This window comes from Aplidium turbinatum, chromosome 1 (assembly GCF_918807975.1).
Source record: "Aplidium turbinatum chromosome 1, kaAplTurb1.1, whole genome shotgun sequence".
NCBI classification, from domain to species: Eukaryota; Metazoa; Chordata; class Ascidiacea; order Aplousobranchia; family Polyclinidae; genus Aplidium; species Aplidium turbinatum.
In genome coordinates this window covers 47474597-47498222 of record NC_137472.1, presented here as the reverse complement: position 1 = coordinate 47498222, position 23626 = coordinate 47474597, and the positions used below count along the sequence as shown (strand labels likewise).

At 37.3% G+C, this 23626-nt stretch overlaps 1 protein-coding gene across 1 annotated transcript; it reads right to left on the bottom strand.

The window, feature by feature from the left end:
• Window positions 1-484: 484 nt before the first annotated feature.
• Window positions 485-21118, bottom strand: LOC145781999 (uronyl 2-sulfotransferase-like). The gene is made up of 7 exons (XM_082593725.1): window positions 20902-21118; window positions 14171-14439; window positions 11806-11885; window positions 11508-11649; window positions 10481-10578; window positions 2987-3147; window positions 485-1649 (listed from the first exon to the last, which is right to left on the bottom strand). The coding sequence occupies exons 1-7, from the start codon at window positions 21059-21061 to the stop codon at window positions 1486-1488; spliced, it is 1074 nt and encodes a 357-aa protein (XP_082449851.1). The 5' UTR covers window positions 21062-21118; the 3' UTR covers window positions 485-1485.
• Window positions 21119-23626: the final 2508 nt, after the last annotated feature.

Sequence of the window (23626 nt, the reverse complement as noted above, 5' to 3'; positions counted from 1 at the left end):
AATCAGACTTAGGTAATTTTACAGTTTGTTTATAGTTAACCCAAATTAATATGTTGATTTCGATAGTTTAACAGAAGGATCAATAAAATTCAGAAGCTTTCATATTTTGTTGGTGCCCAAATCAATGATTTCAACAGTTTCATAGAAGATTAATCAGATTAAAATAACTTCAAATTTTGTTGGTGCCCACACATATTGATTTGTACAATTTCATAAAGGGGTCACGGAGGCAGTTTATAACTATTTATCTAACTGTAGTTTGCCTAGATAGTTGTACATTTTTTTCCAAACATGCGGCATTTTTTGACAACAGGGGGCAACTGCCCCCTTGTTCGTACGACTATGCTTCTGCATTATGCTTTGATAAGTTGATATAAATCATTTTCAATTAATTTTGAAATAAATTTGTACGAATAAGATTTTAGTTACCACTATTGTACAAAAGCGTTATGAAAAAACATTTGGTAATAGTACCTTGGTGTCTATATTGATAATAAGTTAACGTGGAAACACCACATAGAATAACTCTGTGGGAAAGTTGCAAAGGGTTCTTGGGCACTATTAAAACTGAGAGATTATGTGAATTTAGACACATTGACAACCGTTTATTATACTTCAATTTACTCCCACCTTCAATATTGCATTACTAGCTGGGGTAAAGCTTGCAACAAAGTTCTAGACCCTCTCAGAAAAATGCAAAAAAGAATAATAAGAATAATCACAAAAAGCGATTATAGAGCCCATACCAGTCCATTATTTTTTTTTAAATGAATATCTTAAAGCTGGAAGACATATGTACACTAGAAATAAAAAAACACATGTTCAGAGTCTGCATGAACTTGTACCCTTCTGCCTACAGTGCATTGTTCACAAGTTCTTCACTCATCCACAACCATAACACTAGATATCAATCAAACAATAATTATTTTGTTAATCGCACTAATACAGAATTTGGCAAAAAAAACATACAAGTTTTTGGACTGGTGGTGTGGTCAGAGGTTCCAAGCAATCTCAAAAAGTTATCTTTTTATGATTTCAAAAAACATAGCAAAGCTTCAGCTTTGCAAAGTCATGATACTTGACAAGTGGGTCTTCATTTGGCCTAAGCTCTTACATTCAACAATGTCTATTGTCATGGTGTCCACGTCCAGTGTCCACTGATTTTCATGATTACTATTTGTTGGAAAATCTCGCACACAATTTTATGAAGCTGACAATTAATTGTAAGCTACTAATCGAAGTATCAGTCTTGTTTATGTTTTCTTTTTTGATTGTAACCGATTTGGTTAAATTGTTGATTAGTTTCATCCCGGTTTCATAACTCAAATTATTCTTTCTAGGGTGGCAACTGACTAGTTGACCGTATGGCCGTTTCGTTGTCTCCCTATCAACAACAAAACCTAAACATTGTATGTTTATCAAGTTATCATTAAAAAATTGAACAATTGTTTTTCGTAGAGAAATTCATTGCTGCTTGTTTCGATGTCATCGTTGAATTCGTCCATCTCGTCGCAGAGCTTCCACTTGTTCATAAAATCTCTTTTTAATAAAATTGTAAAATTCTATTTCGTATTTAAGGTATTGTTTGAGAAGTTGTATTGAATAAGGTTTCAGTGGTGGTCGCTTGTAAGTCGTCGTTTCTGATGAAACTGTAAAACAGATTTCTACCGATGAAAGCGACAGCCAGATAGAGAGTTTTAAGAGGCAAACGAATATTTGAAGCAAATATTTTAATAATTTAATTAATATAAAATACAGCTATTGCAGTCTGTCTTGTTACATACAGAACTTTAAAATTTACGTAACTTAGTAGCCTACTGGTATAGGCTAGTAATAGGTCTGCACTTATGAAATATGATAAGATATAATACAACAAGTTTTAATTAAAATCATCCTTAAGTTCCTTTCTCTCTTCGAGGGTTGGAGGGAATGAAGCGCCAAGTTTCTCTGTTGCGAGATTTTGCTTCTTTGCAGTTTTGTAATCAAGTCCTGACCAGTCTTTAGTATCATTAGTTCAAATTCTTGGTGGTCTGCCCCTATTTCATTTTCCATTCATTTCACTTCGAGTAGTTGTCCTTGGCCAAAATACGTCAATTGTCTTGTTTCAATTGTTTGTAGAATTTCTATTTTGGTTTGCAGTCAAAATAGTACATCTTCGTTCGTGATTTCATCCTTTCATGAAATTTTAAGCATTCTTCTATACAGCCACATTTCAAATGCCTCTAGTCATTTTATCTTTGGTGATGACAATTTCTATGTTTCTGCATTGTGAAGTAACGTTGTCTAGATATGGAATATCATAAATCGTTCTTGAGTGTTGATGTTAATATTGCGTGTTGATAATGTCTTTTTCATTTTGACAAAGTTTTTTCTTGCTTTTCTATTCGTATTAATATTTCTGTATCACATCTACCATTTTCAGTTATTGCGTGACCCAGATAGATAAAGCTTTTGACTTGTTCGACCAGCATTCCGTCAATGGCAATATTTAAACTTGGTGCATTTAGGCTACTTTTCTTGTTAACAACAAGAAATCGTTTTCGTCTTTTTTATATTAATTTTCATATCATATTCCTTTCCAATAATGTTTATCTTTTCTAAATTTGTTTGGAGAGCTTCTGCTGATTCAGCCAACAAGACAGTGCCATCTACGTACCGCAGGTTGGATACGTTCTTACCTCCTACGCTGATACCCTCCATGCCATCAACCTGTATAAGGATCATTTCAATATACAGGTTGAAGATACATGGAAATAGTATATATCCCTGATGAACTCATACATCCCTGCAGAACTATTCTTAATAATTGCTCTTTATTTATTAATATTTTAATTTAATTCAGTTTTTAACAGTATTTGCCAACCAACTAAAGTAGCCTCCAACTAAAGTAGCTTATGTCGCTCTACTTCTTAAACCTTTATATCTTTTTTAGTTTCTGTATACAACCTGTGAAAAAATAAAATATTAAAAAACAAGGTAGCCTTACCTCGATCAAGGGAAATCTTTTCCCATCCTGTGAAATGTGAGGGAAGCAGAGCTTGAAACACTTTTAATGTATTATTAAAATCTTCTGTCAATCCAATTGTCTTGTAATGCTTTTCAACGTTTTCTTTTGCTTTTACTAAAGGATACGTTGACGTGTAACTCCTTTAAAAAAAAGCATTTGTTGATAAAGCAAACCAGAAAATGAGTAGTAAATAATGTCAACTAAAATCAATAAACCAGGTATAGGCTTGTGAGTGGCGGTGGCGCCGGCAGATGGGGGGGGCAGGCGGGGCAGCTGCCCCCCCAATGTTTTGGGCATCATCTTTTTATTTATATTTTATATTAATACATATTGTTATTATTTTTTTAATATTTGGGTCCCAACCTGAAGTCAATTCAATTTGCAAGGGGGGGAGGGGGGGTAAAATCTTTCTCTTTCATTTGAAACTTGCTCTTCTTGCTGCTGTTATTATTACGATTTTGTGATTCTATTCACGTACTTTGCCTGCTGCCTGTCAAGTAACAATTGTTACCGGCTGTTTAGCAGATTGGCTCTTGCTTGGTTCTTAAGTGGTGGCAGTGCATACAACAGTGGGTCATTCAATGTTTCAAGGATATAATGTAGATTTAACTCAACGAAGTCTACTAAAGTAATACAGTAAGTAACCAGTGGTTTGATGACTATCTCTGGCTGGAGTATTCAGAAGCTAAGGATGCCATATTTTGCTTTCCCTGTCGAGTTTTCAACAGCTTGGTATGTTATAGTCCTGTTAATATTAGTTAAAGTTTATTATATTAAACTGCAATTAGGCTATGCTCCATCGGTGTTAAATGATTTTTTATTCTTAATGTTTCTTTATCTTATCCACGAAGATTTCATGCGCAATATAAGGACGATAAAGTTTAAAACACAAAATGAGCGAACAATTATTATATTATATACGTATTAAGATACAAAAAATGCAGTATGACAAAATAATGCAACTAAAGTCAACATGTTCCTACGTTTATTGGACGTTAAAATACGTTTCACTTGTAGTAAAATTCTTTTCTCATTCTTTTATTTCTGAGGATATTGCGTTGCTTATTGCCTTTAAATTGGAAGACTTGCGTCCCCGCGAGCAAGATTGTGCATTTTTTACATCGATTCAACGCCCTACAAAGTTGAATCGATGTAAAATCAGCAGGTTTAGCTGGCTGGGGTTGGCGTTTTGATTGATTATATTTTTACTTTCAGTGAAGCTTGTTTTTACGTCTAATAAACGCAGAAACATGTTGACTTTAACTGTATTGTTCTGTCATACTGCATTTTTGGCATCTTAATAAGAAATATAAAAATTGTTCTCTAATGTTGTGTTTTAAACTTATCATTTGATATTGTGCATTTTCCTGATGAAATCTTCGTGGATAGGAAGAAGAAATATTAAGAATAAAAACATCATTTAACACCGGCTGAGTATTTATTGCAGTTGAACTACGCCCGGTGGCCGTCACAGTATATTTATTCCATTAATTTTTTATTAGCCTCAATTCTCACAATGTCATAAGCTACGCAATACGCATGTGACCGCCTCTGCGTTTGATATATCCACTATGTTTTGACATCTGTATTTTCCAGGCATGGAAAAACGTTTTCACAGCGTTTCAGTACAGTATTTGATAATTTCTCTGTCAACTAACAGACTCGTCAATATCATGAGGCATATTTAACTAACAGACTGTTGGATAATCAGAAAGTGCATTTGTAAAGAATGGTTTTTCAATCTGGAAAAAAGATACGCAGAATTTCGCTAACCAAGGCAGTTGCAAGTCCCATACGGAATCAAACTGTGATTTATTTTGAATTTTATTTTTTTCAACAGATCAGGCATGTCAAAAATGTGGAACTTTTGGTAAGCTATATTGCAGTAGACAATAGCAGTAGAAAACAAGAGAAATAAAATAATATATCACTGTCTTGCAGTGATGTACGCGCATACAAAAAATATTGACGCCGTCAGCGTAAACGCAAACGTTCGAAAAACTATACGCCGCATGCGTCAACGCAACTTGTAAAAAAAGTTGGCGGCGTCAGCGTTAGCGCATACTCTAGCGCAAACTCATTTTGTTAGCTAGGTGCCAAACATTCACACGGTATAAACCACTCGAAACAACACACTTTTCAAGCCACTTCGCGATTTCTCGTTACAAGAAATTATCTTTGTGGCCGGAAGGCACATCTGGCATTGAAATTATAAGTTTTTGCCTTTCGAAGAAGAGAGCTTAAAATACTTTTCCATGTAGGGCCATGGATTTGTATTATCATGCTCCATTTCACTTGGAGATTAGTATTACCGTAAGTTATTCCCTGAATACAATAGTGTAGTGTAAGAAACTGTACCATATGCCTATCAAGAAAATTCTAGTACTAACTGTCGCTCCTAGTAATATACTAACTGTCGCTCCCTAAAAATCCATTATAAAAAACACTATTTTTAAAATGATTCCGTTTGAATAAGACTAATGTTGCTTGTAATGCCATAATTCTCTCACTAAGCTCTATGCTTTTTTTTGATAAGATTTTTAAAAAGTGGGTTAATGGAAGACAAAACTGCCAGACACAAGCAAGTTTAGATTCTGAACTGCACAACTCTTTGTTATTAGCATTCAGGGATAGTTAGCATTACTAGTGTTATTAGCAGTATAGGCTACTCAAAAGCCTCTCACAATTGGCCTCTGGATGCATGTTTTGCTAAACTGCTCATCAAGTTACAAAACATATATAATTACATACTTACGCAACAGAATGTATAAATTTTCAATTAAAAATTACCTTAGCTTGATAGCCTACTGTATGTAGGCCTACACATTACTACGCTACATAGCCTACAACAAGAATGACCGGCAAAGGCAAAGTAATGTATTACATATAACATACAGAGTACAACATCATGCAAGCAATCACGGTCGGAGACCAAATATTTGAGTTTGTTTAGATACATAGGCTGCACTGCTCATTGCCTGAGAAGTTTCTGATTTGCCCCAAAATGCAAGACTTAACTAATATAAATTAAAGTGCTCACAATTGCTTACAAACGCCTTCAACACTGCTTGACTAAAACAACTTCACACTACGAAGCCAAGTCATTGTTTACATTTTACATGGAGCGACATTACCAACCTACCTACTTACTCATGGGCGTCCGCACATAGGGGCAAATGGGTTCAGCTGACCCCCCCTGGAAAATTGTTGGATGAAAAATGAAAAAGCGAGAACTTGCAAAAATAGGCATGAATTCAATGAAGCTGTTCGCAACATTGAATCATACAGAAAAGAACAATCAGCCACCAATTTAGTTAATCAGTTCTTGAATAAAAAGTGAAGTCGACGTGGGTCTTTGCCGAATTTTTCGATGACTTTTTGGATGAACGAATTTTTGTCCGAGTTTATTCGGCTTCTGTGGACACTCATCATACACAGCCCAGATAGCCTGTCGTGAGACATGGTTGATCTGAGCCATGTTTTGACCCGCCTCATTGTGCTGAATGATCTTTCTACCGTACAAGTAGTGGCGGGGAGGGTCAGTAATGTTATCGTCGCTTGGCGTACAGCTGAAAAAAGTTCCACATTTTTCACCAAGTCCACAAATTTTCCTTTTATGGTTATGTCATACCACGACATGGCGTCCTGCTGAAAATTGTCAAAGTTGTAGAATTGGTGTATGGTTTTAACCAGGGCTTTGTAGTCTGAACGGTCAAATTCCTCCATCTGCGATGGATGCAGTCGGTATAACATGAATGCCGGCATGTTCGTCTCTGAGAAGCGGCTTTTCAGAGACTGGATTAAAGAGTTCATGTAAGGAACGTAAATGGAGCGGCGATAGTATTCCTCACTGGTGCCACCAGTATTTGCTCTGAATACTTGATGGACACATTGCCGTGGGACAGATATGGTGACACCGATTTCTTCGGCTGACGTCAATGCCGCTGTATAAATGTTTTCTGCAAAAAGTGTTTCTGCATTTTGCCGATGATCACAAAACATTGATACGAGTTTGTCAATGTGCTTCTTGACACCTAACATGTTCAGTTGGACTGCCTGAAAGGTTGGGTGACAGGCTCCAAAACCTATAGCGTTACTACAAAAGTAGCGGTTCCAAAAGCGGTCCGCAGCTGGTGTGCGGTGTGCCGTCCCTTTGCATTCGATTCGTGCTGCGCTAAATTCTCCAACTGCCTGTGAATTTGGGTGAAATTTTCCGCGAAGAGTCTTATACTTTTATATTTCGCGCTCCACCTCGTTTCACATAACAATGGCGGGCGTGTTTGGTATTAGGCATCTGCGTTTCGGGCTCTCTCTAAAAAAAATTATTATAGCCTTCACTGTTCCAATAGTGTTCCGTACATCCGAAACTGCATTCAGATTGTTGACCAGGAGGTTAAGGCGATGGCCTGAACAGTGGACAAATACTGCCAACGGATAGGCCTACTCGCTTCTAATACGTGCCTGCGTACTCCATTTTCTTTGCCTGCAATAGTGGAGCATCCATCGTATCCTTGACCACGTAGTTTATTTAAATTTAGACCGTACTTATTACACTGATTTAGTATTGTGCCTGCAATCGTTTCTGCGTCCATTTCGTTCAGTGACGCAAAACCAAGAAACTCTTCTCGAATGACGAGATTTTTTTCGTCGAAAAACCTCACTCCAATAGCCAGATGCTTTTTTCCTGAAATGTCAGCGGTCCCATCCGCTAAGATTGAGAAGCCAACGGAATTGTTTGCTTCAGTTACAATTTCATCTCTAACCGTTTCTTCACACAAACTTATCATCTCGTTTTGTGTACGAGCCGATGTAGGCTATACTTAGCATTGTCACTTGCGTGCTCCATGTGATCTTTCAAAATTCCATCACCAGCTTCAATTCTAAAACTTCATAAATCATTCAGATTACTGGACTTGGAATCCTTGACGGTGAAAGTGAACCACCTTGACCCCCCCTAACCGAAAACCTGCGGACGCCCATGTACTTACTTGCTTACATTACATTCCTGTTCTGACCCGTAATTTACTAAGTAATTTCGCAGTAGGCCTAAGTTGTTTTTAACTAATTCTTTCTTTTTTTCTGCAAGACTTCAGTCTCCACGTGGGACTCTAGCGTCAAAGGCAGTAGTGCGATATACAAACAAACTCCAGCTGACTGAACAATAGATGTCACTGTGACACAACACTAGAACAATGGGCAATTGCAAGACGTCAACATTTCGCAGTTTGACAAAAAAAATTGCAAACAACAACTAAGACATTAAAAAGTATGCGTTGACGCTATGCGCTAAAAAACCGCGAAAACTTTACGGCGCATCCTCAAGCGCAAACTATCCAAAAAAATGTGGCCGCAAGCGTTAGCGCAAACAAAAAGTCTACGCCGCATGTATGCGGCGTAGAATTTGCGGCGCATACGTACATCTCTGCTGTCTTGCATGTCTTGCACCAGTGGCGTAGCCAAGGGAGGGTGGGTTTGGGGGTTTCAACCTTTCAAATTGAATTTACGCATGTTAATACACTGTTTGCAAGAAAAGTTTTAGCCTATGATGTAATTTCACGTCAAACTGTGCAAGGATACAAGCCATCTGTAACTGCTGAGATCGCTTGTTCGATCTAGATCAGGGGTCGGCAAACTGCGGCCCGCGGGCCATATGCAGCCCGCGGACAAACTTTTTGCGGCCCTCGAACGATCTTACTTTTAGTGCATAAACTAAAGTTTCATCATTATGTACGCATGAATTTATTTTATATCATAACAAAAGCCCTTTAGCATGTGTATTTTTGCGATCTGGTGTATTTTTGCGAGGTTAGGTGGCTAAGTCGCAGTGCTATGTTACAACGGTTTTATGATTTGAGAAACGAAATAGTGACTTTTTTGAAACAAAAGATTGCAGGTTTCGGCATTGATGAACTTAGTGATCCTGATTGGTTAACAGATTTAGCCTTTCTCACTGATTTCACTTCTCATATGAACAAGCTAAACTTACAACTACAAGGAAAGGAGCGATTTATTAATCAGATGTATGATCATATTACTGCCTTCGTAAACAAGCTTCGTCTTTGGGAAACTCAACTAATCAATTCCAACTTTGCTCATTTTCCCAATTTTGGCCTTTGTAAACCCTCCAACCCTGATCAGTACATATCACTTATCGTTTCCACTAAAACTAACTTTGAATCTCGATTTTGCGATTTGAAAAATCAAAAAAAAAATATTCGATTTATTTGCCATTCCATTTTCAATGAATGTCAATACTGTGCCACATGAGATGCAAATGGAAATAATTGAACTTCAATCATCCAACATAAAACATATTGAAGGCCAAATACGATTCAGTTCCAGGTGCCAACTTTTATAAAGAATGTAGTGTGCATGTTTGGAAGCACATATTGCTGTGAGCAGCTTTTTTCAAAAATGAATTACGCAAAGTTTGTTTGTTTGTTTATCTTTATCCTGCATTGCGGGAAAGCGGACTTGAGCGCTATGCATCGGTGTACGCCTTCCGACATACACCTGACCCACGCTGCAGCCGACGGCAATGTCTGTTTTCCGGTTGTCTACTTTACTTATGACTTAAATTTGGTACTACCCATTACTCGAAATCGATCACTAGGTAGAGGCAATTATCGTTAAGTTTCTTGCCCAGAGAAACAACAGCAAGTGCGGGTGGCTGGAGTCGAACATGCAGGCTCTCGACTGCGAGCCCAACGCGCTAACCACAACATCATCAACAAAGTTGCCGGTTGATTTAAACACCTTGGCCGTGACACAGAAACAACATCATCCTTCACATTGATAAATGATAAGTAAATAAAAACATTGTCTTGCACTGGCAATATTTTGCCTCCCCCCCATTGTTGAAGGTCTGGGGGCGCCACTGGCCTATTACAATAATATGACCAATTTTTTTTAATAATCTCTTGTTTAAATGTTAGCACCAGTGTGATAGATTATTGCTTATTGAGCTGGGGTACTTATACAACTTACAATTTTAAAGCAGGCTAAATTACAAAGTTATCAAATATAGCTCTTTGCTCTCTTACACTGAAAAGAATTTTACTGTGCAAAACCATAAATCTCTCTAAAGGAAGTTTTGGTATCTGAGCAAAGTGGCCTATTGATTGAGCATGCAATTAATTTGTTTCAACATGCAATTAATTTATTGCAATTATTTGACTTCGCTGTTGTTACAAACCTTACTTTCAGCCGAGATTTCAAGGCTTAGTTATTCTGGACGAGAAGTTTACGGATTAAAATAAAACTGAATATGCTACTTCTATATCTCACACAGTATATCAGATATAGTGCAATGAATCAGCAAGCATTTCAGAAAAGATAAATTTGCCTTTATTTTTTATCAGATAATGAGCCAGTCATTTACGACAAATAGCAAAAAAGAAGGTATTTTATAAATGTAAGATAAATCCAAACCTCTTCCGCTTTTAAACTCCACACTCTATTGGGAATACTGACCTGCATTCTATTTCTTGTCCACAGAAAAAGGCAAGAATTGTTGGTGCAGCAAAGTTTATGCAATTAAAACCTTTTTTATCAAGACAGTCGTCAAGACTCTAAAAGTTTATAGAAAGGTTTAAAATTAAAAGGCTAAACGACCATCAAATTACAACGGAGTGCAAAGAATAAGAAAAGATACAAATTTACGATTTTGTCAACAAGATCTATTGTTACCTAAAAAAAATAATAAAGAAAAACAGTTTACCGTACTCAGAGATGGGCGTGATCTTGATCTTGAAGATCACGAGTGATCTTGATCTTCAAAATCACTTTTTTTTTTGGTGATCTTGATCTTGATCTAAGATCACTTTTTTTGTGTGATCTTGATCTTGAAGGACAATAAGATCAAGATCACTTTAAAATTGAATTTTACTTCCTAGATAGAGTCATTTTTTGAGAACTCGTACTGTACAAAGTAGTTAGTGGCAACTACTGACATTAAGCCACTGTTAATATGATATGCGTCCAACAAAAGACGATTTAAAGTCTCCATCTAATCTGGACAGTGTTGCCATTTCAATATGCCTTTACCCAGGTTGCTTATAGCAATTATTTTTTGCAACATCATTGATCAAAAACTTTATTTTTTTTCAAGTACACAAAAAGTGATCTTGAAAGTGATCTTGATCTTCAAGATCACGATCTTGATCTTGATCTTCAAGATCACAAAGTTTGGTGATCTTGATCTTCAAGATTACCTATTATTGGTGATCTTGATCTTGCCCATCTCTGACCGTACTCATACCGGAAGTATGCTTTTCACATATCTCAGATCACCTAAATGTATTGTAAACAAGCCACTCAAATAATATAATTAGGCAATGGATTAGACCTAATCATACGAAAAAGCATAAAAAATAAAAAATGAAACAGACACTCCGCCGTTTTATGCACGAAATCTATTCCAATACAGGTGTTTAAGTTTGATGGTTATTGAGTCATACTATTAAGAAAAGTAATTACGTAGTTATAAATTGATTTTTACCTCATTTATTCCTGGATGGTCTTTATGCATTGGTCCTTTTTTAAGTTTTGTAAATCCATATCGAAGAAAATAATAATAAGATGCATATCTTTCTATGGGATCGCGCATAATGTTAATGTAGATCGGCCATTCTACCTCAAATCTAAAGGAATTAGAAATTTACAATTTCTTAACTTCCACTCAATAGCATAATTAAACTTGCCTACTTGTTCACGCCAATTGCTAGGAAACTTTTAAAGTATTTTCACATATATTTCTCTTTTATAAACTTTGATATACTTTGGTAACATGAACTAACCTGTCAAAGTCTATAAAATATAAATGGCGTATTAAATACGTGTCTTTGGTGAACGCTTGTGTTAGGGTAACGATTTCTTTCTAAAAATCAATTTTAAAGTATTTAAATGCAAAGCATGACAAATAAATTTGTTGAAATCAGATAAGCGATTTATAAGGTAATACATTAGGAAACATTAAAAATTCAATAAAATCTTCGTGTGAAAATCTTCATGAAAGTATGAAATGTAGAAATCAACACAAAACTCAAGCATAGGCGTAGCCAGGGGGGGGCGAAAGGGGCCATGGCCCCCCCCAAATTTTCAAAGTTTGGATTACGAAGTTGAACCCTTTGTTGAAAATATAATATAATTTGTATAAATTTATATCGTTTTCCAAGACATCTGGCTATTAACACCCACCAGGACTTGTTTTAGACACACAGAAAGACACCAATAAATTTTGCAAATCGTAAATCGCACAAATTTTACGCGATTTACGCTTCTTTTAACTAATCTGTGGAAACAATTTCAGAATCGCTTACTCTGTTGGGTTTTTGTGTAGCTGAATTTTTTGTGTTCTCTAATTTTAGCCGCAGTTTTTGCCCGTTCGTGTGTAACAGCTACCTTTAATAAGTTAATAGCTGTTTATCTGCTAATAAATTTCCTACAAATATTACCCTGAAAGTGTTTCCAGAAAGTGCTATACTCCATTATTTGAGTGTAATTTTGCAAAAATTGTCCGGGAAAGCATGCCCCTGGACCCCCCTAGAATACGCGTGCCTTCGGCACGCTCTAATCCCCCACCAGCTTTATTGCTTCCCTTGCTCAACCCACCAGAATACGTCACTGCACATTAGGTGGCGATGTCTTAAATCAAACACTTTGTCGTTCTCTTCAATTCATCACATATTTGGCCCCCCCCAAAATTTTTTTCTGGCTACGCCACTGAACTCAAGTGTTATAATTTTGATAATCCGAATCGTTAGGCTACAATGTTAAATTAACCTAATAAGTAAACAAAATCGGTCAACTTTGGAAACTTGTAAAATTTATTGATAAAGCTTTCACCACCATAACGGCGGCTTCTTCAGTACCGTATCTGAAAAAGCACAAGCAAGAGAAACCACAAATATTGATTAATGAATGAAATGCCTACTGTAAAAATCATTTAAAACCATTACTTTTCAACAGGTGTAAAGCTGCATAAGATTCATTGCGAAAGATATCATAGAACTGCTTAGAATAAAAGTCTTGCTAAATGCTGATAAATTCAAATAGAGAAAAAATATGTGGTCATTTTGAAGTTTCAAACGTTTGCTTTCTGTTTCTGTGGCGTATGGGGAGAGAGGTGGAAATTGAACCACACCTCACCTCTTTAAAATTCAAACAAAATTAAGTTGAGTGACATTATTAGAAATAATGATAGGATAAACTTGTAAAGTAACATAAAATATTAAATTCGAACCTTTTCGGCAAAACTCTCTGCCTTAATCAGCAAATAACCAAATAGCTTACATGTAAAAAAATAAATGAACGCAAACAAATTAGTCATTGAAGAGTTGATTGGTGGTACAAAATTTAAAAATAGCGAGTAAAAGGTTGCTCATATTGTAGCTCGAAGCTGCAGGTTTTCGTCTGGCTCTCTTCAGGAGCTGTAGTCAGAATAGAATAAACCAAATGTGATGAAGTATTTATGGTAGAAGGAAAGAAAAACAAAATGTAAATTTGGCTGATTTCTTGCGTTAATTTTTTCGTTGATTTGAATTACTCTGTTCAGCCAAATTTATATTTCATTTTTATTCTTCCTTCTACCATAAATACTTCACCACGTTCGGTTTATTCTATTCTGACCACAGCTCCTGAAGAGAGTCAGACGAAAACCTGCAGCTTCGAGCTATGAGCAATTTTTTACTCGCTAAATCAGCCAATCCATGTTTCAAACCACGGAATTCTTCATTAGTTGTGAATCAACATTTTTTATGCCACGCGGCATGATGTGAACAATGGTCAAGCAGCACATTCCCACTTCGCCAAGTATTCAGATCCCCGCCGGAGAACCAGCTGGGCCATGGCCTCTCTAGACTTGCCTCATGAAGGCGTAACCGTTTTCTCACTGGTGTTGGACGCTATGGTGCAGACATGTTGCGCTTGGGCTTGGCAGAGAGTGCTGCTTGTGAGTGTGGTGAAATGCAGACGGCAGCCCACATATCAAGGATTGCCGGCTATACAGACCACCTCATGGTATGGAAGGCCTAGTTTCTATCGATGACGACACCAGGCAGTGGCTAACCAACGGATGCCCTGACATATAGCGACAACACGAGAGAAGAAGAACATTTTTTATATGAAATAACAATTCTGTGGATAAAAGCTTCTACTACATACCTGTAGATCTTTATCAACAGCAGGTATCAAATATTTTGATTTAATATCCAGCACTTGAAAGTTCAAATTTGCACTTAGTTGTTTTATCATTTCAGTCATGGACGAACTGCCACATTTCGGAACTCTGTTGTACAAGATGATTTGCAAACTCATATTTTTGTTGTCATTTGCTTCATTGTTTATGGCTGTTTGTCTTTCTGCTTTTTCAAAATCTCTTCGTTTAACGTCTACTGCACCATTGCTCCAAGAACTTTGTAGTTGCACCGGGCCTGCAATAACAGGTACAAAATTTAACATATGTAGTAAATATTGTCTTTCTGATTCATGATGTCCAAAAAAAAACAAGTTTGATTGGATACCCAAGTTAGTTGGTTTCGTTGGTTTTAAATCTTTCTCCTCGGACTGACAAAGCCTTGATAAATTAAAGGTAGCTTTACATAGGCCTATTTGTATAGGCTTTTAACGCACGGCCGGTTAGCGAGATCGCAGAGTGAAGTTTCCTATTGTTGAAATGTTGTTGCCGGAGAATTATTTTATCCACTAGCCTAAATGAAAAGCAGTCCTGAAGTACGTTGCTCAAGCGCACGCTCCGAAAGCCGAACCAGCGCCGCTTCATCTTGAGTGGAGCGCGTATAGCCTAATCACTGAGCGGTTTCAGAAAATCAGTAGATTTTACTCAGGGCAAGCCCATCTGGGAACCAAATGGCGAAGAAAATCCAAAGCTGTGGCCTTTATGCTAAGTTACCACTTCAGCGAAAAAACGCTAAGGAATAAAAAAAATTATCACATTGTCGCTTAATAATATTTTATGTAATCTTTCTAATAGTATGAAATCTTTCAAGACATGTGAAATGAACTAGCCATGCTAAATCAAAAAAGTGTCCCTTGTGACTAAATTAGGTCTACTGCATGTTGTAAATTTACATTTATTTTATGCAGGCTATGTTTGTACGTTATGGTTTCTCTGCTCGGCGCGCTTTACCTTGATTGTTTTCTCTGTTCGTGCCTCTTGGCTCACTCAATCTCAGCAAGACCGTTTTCATAAGAGCTTTTCTTACAGTGGTCAGTTAAAGGGACTTTCTGTTGCTTTATGTTCTGATTGTGTGAGACTGACCTACTTTGTTCGTTTTATATTTATGGCTTGTGTTTTGCAGATGTACTTCGTTTCTTAGTTCATTAAAACCCAGTGGCGTATCCTGGTTGGTTGAGCAAGGGAAGCAATAAAACTCGTGGGGGAATAGAGCGTGCCGAAGGCACGTGATTTCTAGGGGGGTCCGGGGGCATGCTCCCCCGGAATATTTTTGCAAAATTACACTCAAATAATGAATTATACTGCTTTCTGGAAACACTTTTAGGGTAATTTTTGTATGAAATTTATTAGCAGATAAACAGCTATTAACTTATTAAAGGTAGCTCTTACACACGAACGGGCAATAGGCAAAAAATGCGACTATAATTAGAGAACACCAAAAACTCAGCTACAAAGTCAAGTCTAGATTAGACCTCACATATCCTGTCTTATTCCAAAGTCTATCCAGCCAGGATAACAGTGTAAAGCCAACATTTGGCTCAAACTTTTGCTTACAAGGCCGATATTACAGTATAACCATAACAGTGCCCTAGATTTTTTCGTTACATAGCTCACTGGCACAACATCCAACAGAGCAGAGTTGCCAGACTATGAAAAAGTCTTAAAGCCAAAAGAATACAAAGAAAAGGCCAAAACAAGGAAAATATTAGACAAAAAAGACCAAATGGATATATTTGCCTGTTTCTATCAAAAATAATAAAATTTACATATATATTTTATAACTTGTAGTGGATTTTAATAAATTGTAGCAAAAATAATTCTGAAAGTAGCCCAAAAAATAGCAAGTTAGCCTATAAAAGTAGCGGATGAGTTTTGATCCGCCACATTACGAGTATTAAACAAGTATAGAACATGTATTGAACAATGTTGAATATGGTTTCATCTGGTAAGGTTACAATATTAGAGAAATATTGATTATTATGCATTTTGAAGAGTTATTTAAAAAAAAAAACTAATTCGCGGAATTTAGCTAATCTGGCAACCCCGCGTCTGGAAGCAATTTTTAAATCGCTTCCAGCGATTAGTTAAAAGAAACGTAAATTGCGAAAACTTTGCGCTGCTTTTTTCCTTTCTTTCAAACTTGTTTCTTCTTATTGCAAAAACGAGAGCAACGGATGCAATACGAATCTTCGCTTCCGTTGGCTTCCAACTTTTTTAAAATTAAAACCGAGTTAAAATCATACGGGGGGGCATGAGTTAAAAACCGTTCTAAATCGCATTTAGGTAAAGAAATTATGAAATCGTTTTACTGAAAAATATCAGCTTCTCTTTTTTCAATTTTGACAGGGGAAGCAATGCTTCCCTTGCTTCCATTGAGGATACGCCCCTGTTAAAACCTAATAAATGGTCGTTTCATTTTAATGAACTCAGATGAACAAGTTAATGAAGCCGGAACGCCTTGCCTTAAATCGGAACGCAAGCACAGCGGCAAAAATAATGGAAGCACTGGAGGAAGACGTTTGGAAACTACTTGGCTTCTCTCCCCGTCCAAGACGAAGGAGAAAACCGTCGGGGTGACCTGCAAATACTCACAAATTGTATGAATTTTGAAGTCTACGAATTCATCGAAGACTGTCAAGATTACAACGATGCATTGAACGTTCTTCAAAATTTATATGTGCAGCCTACCAATATTTTATTTGCAAGGCACCGTCTAACCACTACCAAGCAACACCCAGGACAGTCCTTAAATGAATTTCTTCAAAATTTAAAGCTTCTAAGCAAAGAATGTGGCTTTCAAGCTTTCAAGCAAAGAATGTGGCTTTCAAGCAAGAGACACTCGGCTATTTCGTACTTCAAAAGATCAACTGCATGTATCGGCCGTCTCCTCGAGCTCAAATATCCATAGCGACGAAGTTGTTGAAGGAACAAAATCAATTCTACTATCAGTGCTGTAAGCACGTCGCAAGATATTGTTTCTTTTGTGGGGATTCCTATCATGAGAGGAAGAGATGTCCTGCCCGAAATGCAGCTTGTTATCACTGTAATAAAGTTGGGCATTTCGCTAAAGTTTGCAAAAATAAGTTTTCGTGAGGAAAAGTTACCGCTTGCGTTAATTCAGATTATATGTGCGCAATTCACCCCGCACCGCGCTGTTTGTCTCATGCTACAGTACAATGAAATCCTTCGTTAATGGCCTCGAGCTGTCGTCACTCATCGACTCTGGTAGTTCTGTTAGTTTTATCAACCGAGACACTGCTTATAAACTAAAACCTAAAATTGAACGCTGCGACTCCAAAGTCTCTATGGCAACCCACAACTCAAAAGAAAAAGTCGTAGGTAACTGTTTTATCACTGTCGGCGGGAAATTCTACAGCAGTGTGAAAGTTGGCGTTTTACAAAACTTGTGCTGCGACATTTTATTGGGAGCAGACATCCAAAGAAATCATCGTCGAGTAATTTTTGAATACCAAGGAGGTGAACCCGATTTTGTAGTTAATCAGCAAAACGACCGTTGCTCGGTGATCGCTGCAATAACCGAAGAGGCGTCTCTTTTCAAAGTTGACGAAAGACTGACTTACTTTGTTCGTTTTATATTATGGCTTGTGTTTTGCAGATGTACTTCGTTTCTTTATTCATTAAAATCAAGATTTTTTACGCAGCCACAAGGCACTCTTGTTAAAGCTACTCGCCCCTTCGAACGCATATCGATTGACTTCAAAGGACCATTACCATCCAGTAGTCGCAATGTGTATTTACTCGTAATAGTGGATAAATTTACTCGTTTTCCGTTCTGTTATCCATGTTCAAAAATGTGCACCGAAACGTTGAGGTGTCTTGATAATCTATTTTCTTTGTGTGGTTTCCCTAGTTGTGTACACACTGATAATGGGGGGAGTTTCGTGAAAATTCAAAAATTACTTAGCCTAACTACCAGTCGCTCTTCCATTTATCACCCCATCGGGAACTCCCAAGTTGAGCGCTACAATGGTATTATTTGGAAAGCGATACGTTTGGCATTGAAATCTAGCAATCTACCTCCTAGTCGTTGGAAAACTCTACTACCCGTTGTGCTGTATTCTGTTCGGACGCTGTTGTGTACTGCAATTCATGCTACACCGCACGAGTTGTTCTTTCGTTTTGACCGGCGATCTCCAACTGGGTTATCACTGCCGTCTTGGCTATTGAAACCCGGGCCCGTGTCAGTGGCGTAGCCAGAAAAATATTTGGGGGGGCCAATATTTGTTGAATTGAAGAGAACAACAAAGTGTTTGATTAAAATCATCGGCACTTGATGTGCAGTGGCGTATCCTGGTGGGTTGAGCAAGGGAAGCAATGAAACTGGTGGGGGGTTAGAGCGTGCCGAAGGCACGCGTATTCTAGGGGGGTCAGAGGCATACTCTCCCGGAAAATTTTTAAAAAATTACACTCAAATAATGGATTATAGCGCTTTCTGGAAACACTTTTAGGGTAATATTTGTATGAAATTTATTAGCAGATAAACAGCTATTGGCTTATTAAAGGTAGCTCTTACACACAAACGGGCAAAAACTGCGGCTAAAATTAGAGAACACCAAAAACTCAGCTATACAAAAACTCAATAACTACACAAAAACCCAACAGAGTAGCCATTCTGAAATTGCTTCCACAAATTAGTTCAAAGAAACGTAAATCGCGTAAATTTTGCACGATTTACGATTTGCAAAATTTATTGGTGTCTTTCTGTGTGTCTAAAACAAGTCCTTGGGGGTGTTAATAGCCAGATGTCTTGGAAGACGTTATAAATTCCTATAACTTTCTCACATTTTCAACAAAGGGCTCAACTTCGAAATCCAAAGTTTGAAAATTTGGGGGGGGGCATAGCCCCTTTCGCCCCCCCCCCCTCCTGGCTACGCCTATGGCCCGTGTTACTGCGCAATTTTGTGGGTTCAAAGAACGATGATCTGGTTCGGCGGGTCGAACTAACCGATGCCAATCCTATGTATGCAAATGTAATATCTCCAGATGGAAAAGAATTAAATGTATCGCTAAGAGACCTAGCGCCGTGCCCGTACGACTCTCCCGATCAGTCTCATTGCCCTGAACCATTCGTCGCGGAAAATTCCCGTTTGGAAGCTGATGAGTTTTCTAAATCAGTTTTGGAGGTTTGGCAATGACCCGAATAACATTGGACTTGATACACCTGATGATAACACAAAAAGCTTCGATTTAGACTGTGACGACGCAAACCCCAATATCAGACGTTCCAAGCGAACTAATAAAGGTGTCCCATCACAGCGATATGGCGATCCCGTTACGTTTTAGGAGGGAAGAATGTTGTAAATTTTATGTATGTTTGTACGTTATGGTTTCTCTGCTCGGCGCGCTTTACCTTGATTGTTTTCTCTGTTCGCGCCCCTTGGCTCACTCAATCTCAGCAAGCCCGTTTTCATAAGAGCGTTTTGTGCAGTGTTCAGTTAATAAAGGGACGTTCTGTTGCTTTAACCCTTTAACTGCCACGGGCTCTTTAAAGAGTCCAAGCCTTAAAAAAATACACACTTTTTGCAATCACCATAACTCTGGTCTTTGTTTGCCAAACTGCATGGGTCTTACGTTTTTAGAAAGAGGAAGACTTGTATTGTCTAAAACAAAAAATACTAGGTTTGTATTTGAAGTTTTTCTGCAATTTTCAATTATTTACAGAGAATTTTTATTTTTTGTGTAAAGTGAAGTTTATGAGGCCCTTTCTTCGCATAAACCGTAAACATTACCGTGACAACGCTGCATGGAAAGCTTTACACTTGCCTGACGTCTAGCGGTGACGTTTATCGCCGTTTGAAGCTGTTTTTTTTTTCAAATATTTAAACGGAAACAAAAATAGTCAAAAAACACAAAATTTTGTAGTTTGTCAAAAATTTTAGTAATTTAAGGCATTTTAAAAAAAATACACAAAATTTGTAAGCATATTGTAAAAGACTGTTGAAAATGCAACAACTTTCATGTTTTAATTTTTTTCTGGCAGTTACCGTTCTCAAAATAGGCCTACAGCAGTTCAAAATCAAAGCCTTGCTCAAAGTAAATTCTGAAAAATGCATCAAAAAAAGTGTCGCAGTTAAAGGGTCTGATCGTGTGAGACTGACTTAGCCTACTTTGTTCCTTTTATATTTATGGCTTGTGTTTTGCAGATGTAGGCTGCTTCGTTTCTTAGTTCATTAAAACCTAATAAATGGTCGTTTCACTGCATAATTAGATCCATCTGTCGAGAGCAGTGACGTAACTAAGAAAATTTTAGGGGTCAAAAGCAACTATTAGGGGGCAAACGTCATTCAGCATGAATTATAATGATATTAAAACGTTATAATGGCATTAAAACATATTTTTTTGAGAAAATATAATTTAAGGTGGAGCAATTGCCCCCATAAGCTCCCTTTCTCCCGTAGCTACGTCTCTGGTCCAGAGATAAGCTTAGTGTAAGTTACATAAACCATACCATATAGTCAATATGATTAAATGTAGGGTAGAATATGAGCACCAAGGTTACACAATGCTTTGAACCAATGAAGAAATAATGGAAACCGATGCTTCATTTTGTATTTAACTGCACTGTTTCAACACCACAAAAAATAGGTTATTAGGCCTATAGGCAAAGTTTATTGCACTTAGGCGGCTGGAATCTATTTTGTTATAAACTTCAGTGTTACAAACTGCTTAGACTACATACATTTGCATTCTGATGTCGATAATTTGCACCTGTTCAGATCGGAAGAAAATAGCAAATACAATGCAAATCCGTTTAATGTGAAAATAATAAGCAGTTGCAGAACGCTTTTCTCCATTGAAAAACCAAAAAATTGATTATAACCACATGACTTTCCACCCATGCTTAAAGCTTTTTCATTGGCACAGCGTATACTCTACTATAGGGACGTTCACGGGCACAAGAATCATGCTTCTGAAAAATATGAAAATTCCTAATAACTTAGTTATAGCCTAAGTAAGGCAAGTTTTATTGACTTAAAATACAAAAAAATTGACTTTATTGATAAAAATTGAGTGAATGAACCATTGTTTTTTTGTATTTTATCTTTAAACTAAAGCTAAGTTACATCAACCAAAAAGGATAATGAAATGAACGAAAAAACATTGAAATCTTCAACAAAATATATTATGCTCTTCTGAAGGCTGTGTAAGCAGGCAAGTAACTCCACAACGAACATCACGTTCACCAAGAACAATAGTTGAAATGTGACATAATGTTAAGTTCAACAGGTCATAGCCCTAGAAAGGACCGTAGGCATTTCTCTCTAGAGTGGCTTACTGTTCATAAGCACAGAAGAAATCAAGAGCTATTGTCGAAAGGGCACTATTGCGCAATACACGGCACGCTTTTCAGTGTCTTGCCGAAGACACAGCCACATGCTTTTGAGCGTCGTCGAACCGACGCTTAATTGACTTTCTGGTCTTTCAGTGTTCGTTATTCAAGAATTGTCGACATTGTTTTGATATTAAGATGCTAAACGAAGCACAAATTGAGATTGATGAACAAAATTTTTTTGAAGTAGGCTATCAGTTTTTTCTTGGACTTGACGTGTCAATTAAGCTACATAAAATTGACTATAGGCTAGGCCAGTGGTTCCCAACCTTTTTGACCTTGCGGCACCCTATCAAAGAGATAAATAGTTTGCGGCACCCTGGCAAAACTGGATCAATTTTATGAAGTTTCTGTATTTCAAATAAGCTTAACTGTATGAAATAACACAGAATGAGTAAGTTGTACAGTAGGCCTATAGCGCGCGTAAATAAATGTATTTATTCAAAAGTTAGTGTGAAATTTGGGCTTGACTTCTTGCACAAAGTCCCTTAATATCTGGGGGCACATTCGATAAAGCCACCCTCATTTCTTCCTCGACTATAAGCAGTCGTTCTCGTTTTTTAGTTTTTATGTTCGTTAATACGGATTACGGAAAATCCACTCTCACACAGGTATGACGTGGAAAACTGCAGCAAAAGCACAATAGCTTTCTTTCCAACGCAAGGATATTCATTTTGAATTTTTATCCAGAACTCGTCGAGAGGCTTCTGCTTGTGCATAAGCTTAAACTCTTCCAATGACTTTAGTTGTTGAGTTAGGCTACTTATTAGTGAGACAACTTCTTTGTTCTTCATTTCAGAGAAGTGTGAAAGCATGTCAAAGTTTCCGTTTTCCACTTTTGAGGACCACATTTGCAGTTTTTTCTCAGTGCTTTCATTTTATCGGTTGAAGAAGAGAGTTTCATTTTTGCCCTGCATTTTGGCATTCACATCATTTAAATGGTCGAAGATATCTACTAAATAGGCCTAGCCTACACTAATTTGGAGACTCAATTGTAAACGCAAAACAATTCAAAAAATATATTCATATGTTTAAAGAACAAATTAATTATAACTTAGCTTTTTTCGATTAGCTGTGTATCGTGCTTGTATGCGCAGGTACCCCCCAATGCAAAAGTTTTCAGTTTTATAATGGTTCGCAAACAAATAAACAATCGCACTATTTTATAATCGTGCTGGGTCACACAACCCGATAATCCATCACTATAATTTGACTTCGTGCAAACGCAAAATAAAATCATGAGACATGGCAATAATGATGCGTTTGAAACGTTTTTATGGAAAGATGGGAAGCAACGAGCCAAAATCTCTCACGCTGTTTTTCTTTTCCTGGGCAATAAAACAAAATTTTACCGCAGAATAAAGTTAAATGAATAAATAAATTCCACACTTAACGGATTAAAGTTAAAATAAAGAATGGGCCGCAGTATTGCAATATCTCGCGGCACCCTTGAGCATTGCAATTGGCACCCCAGGGTGCCGCGGCATCCCGGGTGGGAACCACTGGGCTAGGCCTATACTGACCTAAAGTTGACCAAACGATAAAAAATTGAGTTTTTATTGACCTCTCAAATTAAGATTTTGAAACCTACTCCTTGTGTCCAGAACTCTTACTTAAAACCCCACAGCAATAAGTTAATAAAACATGACTTTATTGACTTGAGGCTACTTCTACAGAGTTCTAGGCTAACCTAAGCTACTGGTCTTGTCTACTTTTTAATTCTTTTCAAATCGCCTTCACTGTTCCTTGTTAAATGGACAATTTCATTATATTCGATTGATAGACCATACACTACGTTGCAGTAGCTGCCTAAAAAAAACGGTAGCCACTTTAACAAGTCGAAATTCTGCCACTGAAATTGACTACAATGCAACCGCCAACCAATCAGAACGTGTTATAAGAGGCTACCGTCCAATTGTGACCCTTCTAGCACTCATCCAGAGAGTTAATGCTTGTTTTGAACTTTATTTGGTAATTACAGAAGAAAAAGAGCAATAGCAGTGGTGAGAATCGAACACGCGTCAATGAAATGACTACTTTCTAGCCCTAACCCTAACCCCTAAGCCAACCAGCT

Excerpts from the sequence above, each read along its gene's own strand:
- LOC145781999 (XM_082593725.1), bottom strand. The coding sequence starts at position 21,061 with ATGGGTGGAAAGTCATGTGGTTATAATCAATTTTTTGGTTTTTCAATG. Across the intron at positions 14,440-20,901 it reads ATCGACATCAGAATGCAAAT|GCCCGGTGCAACTACAAAGT; the intron begins GTATGTAGTCTA and ends CTGTTATTGCAG. Across the intron at positions 3,148-10,480 it reads GGACAAGAAATAGAATGCAG|GAGTTACACGTCAACGTATC; the intron begins GTCAGTATTCCC and ends TTTTTTTTAAAG.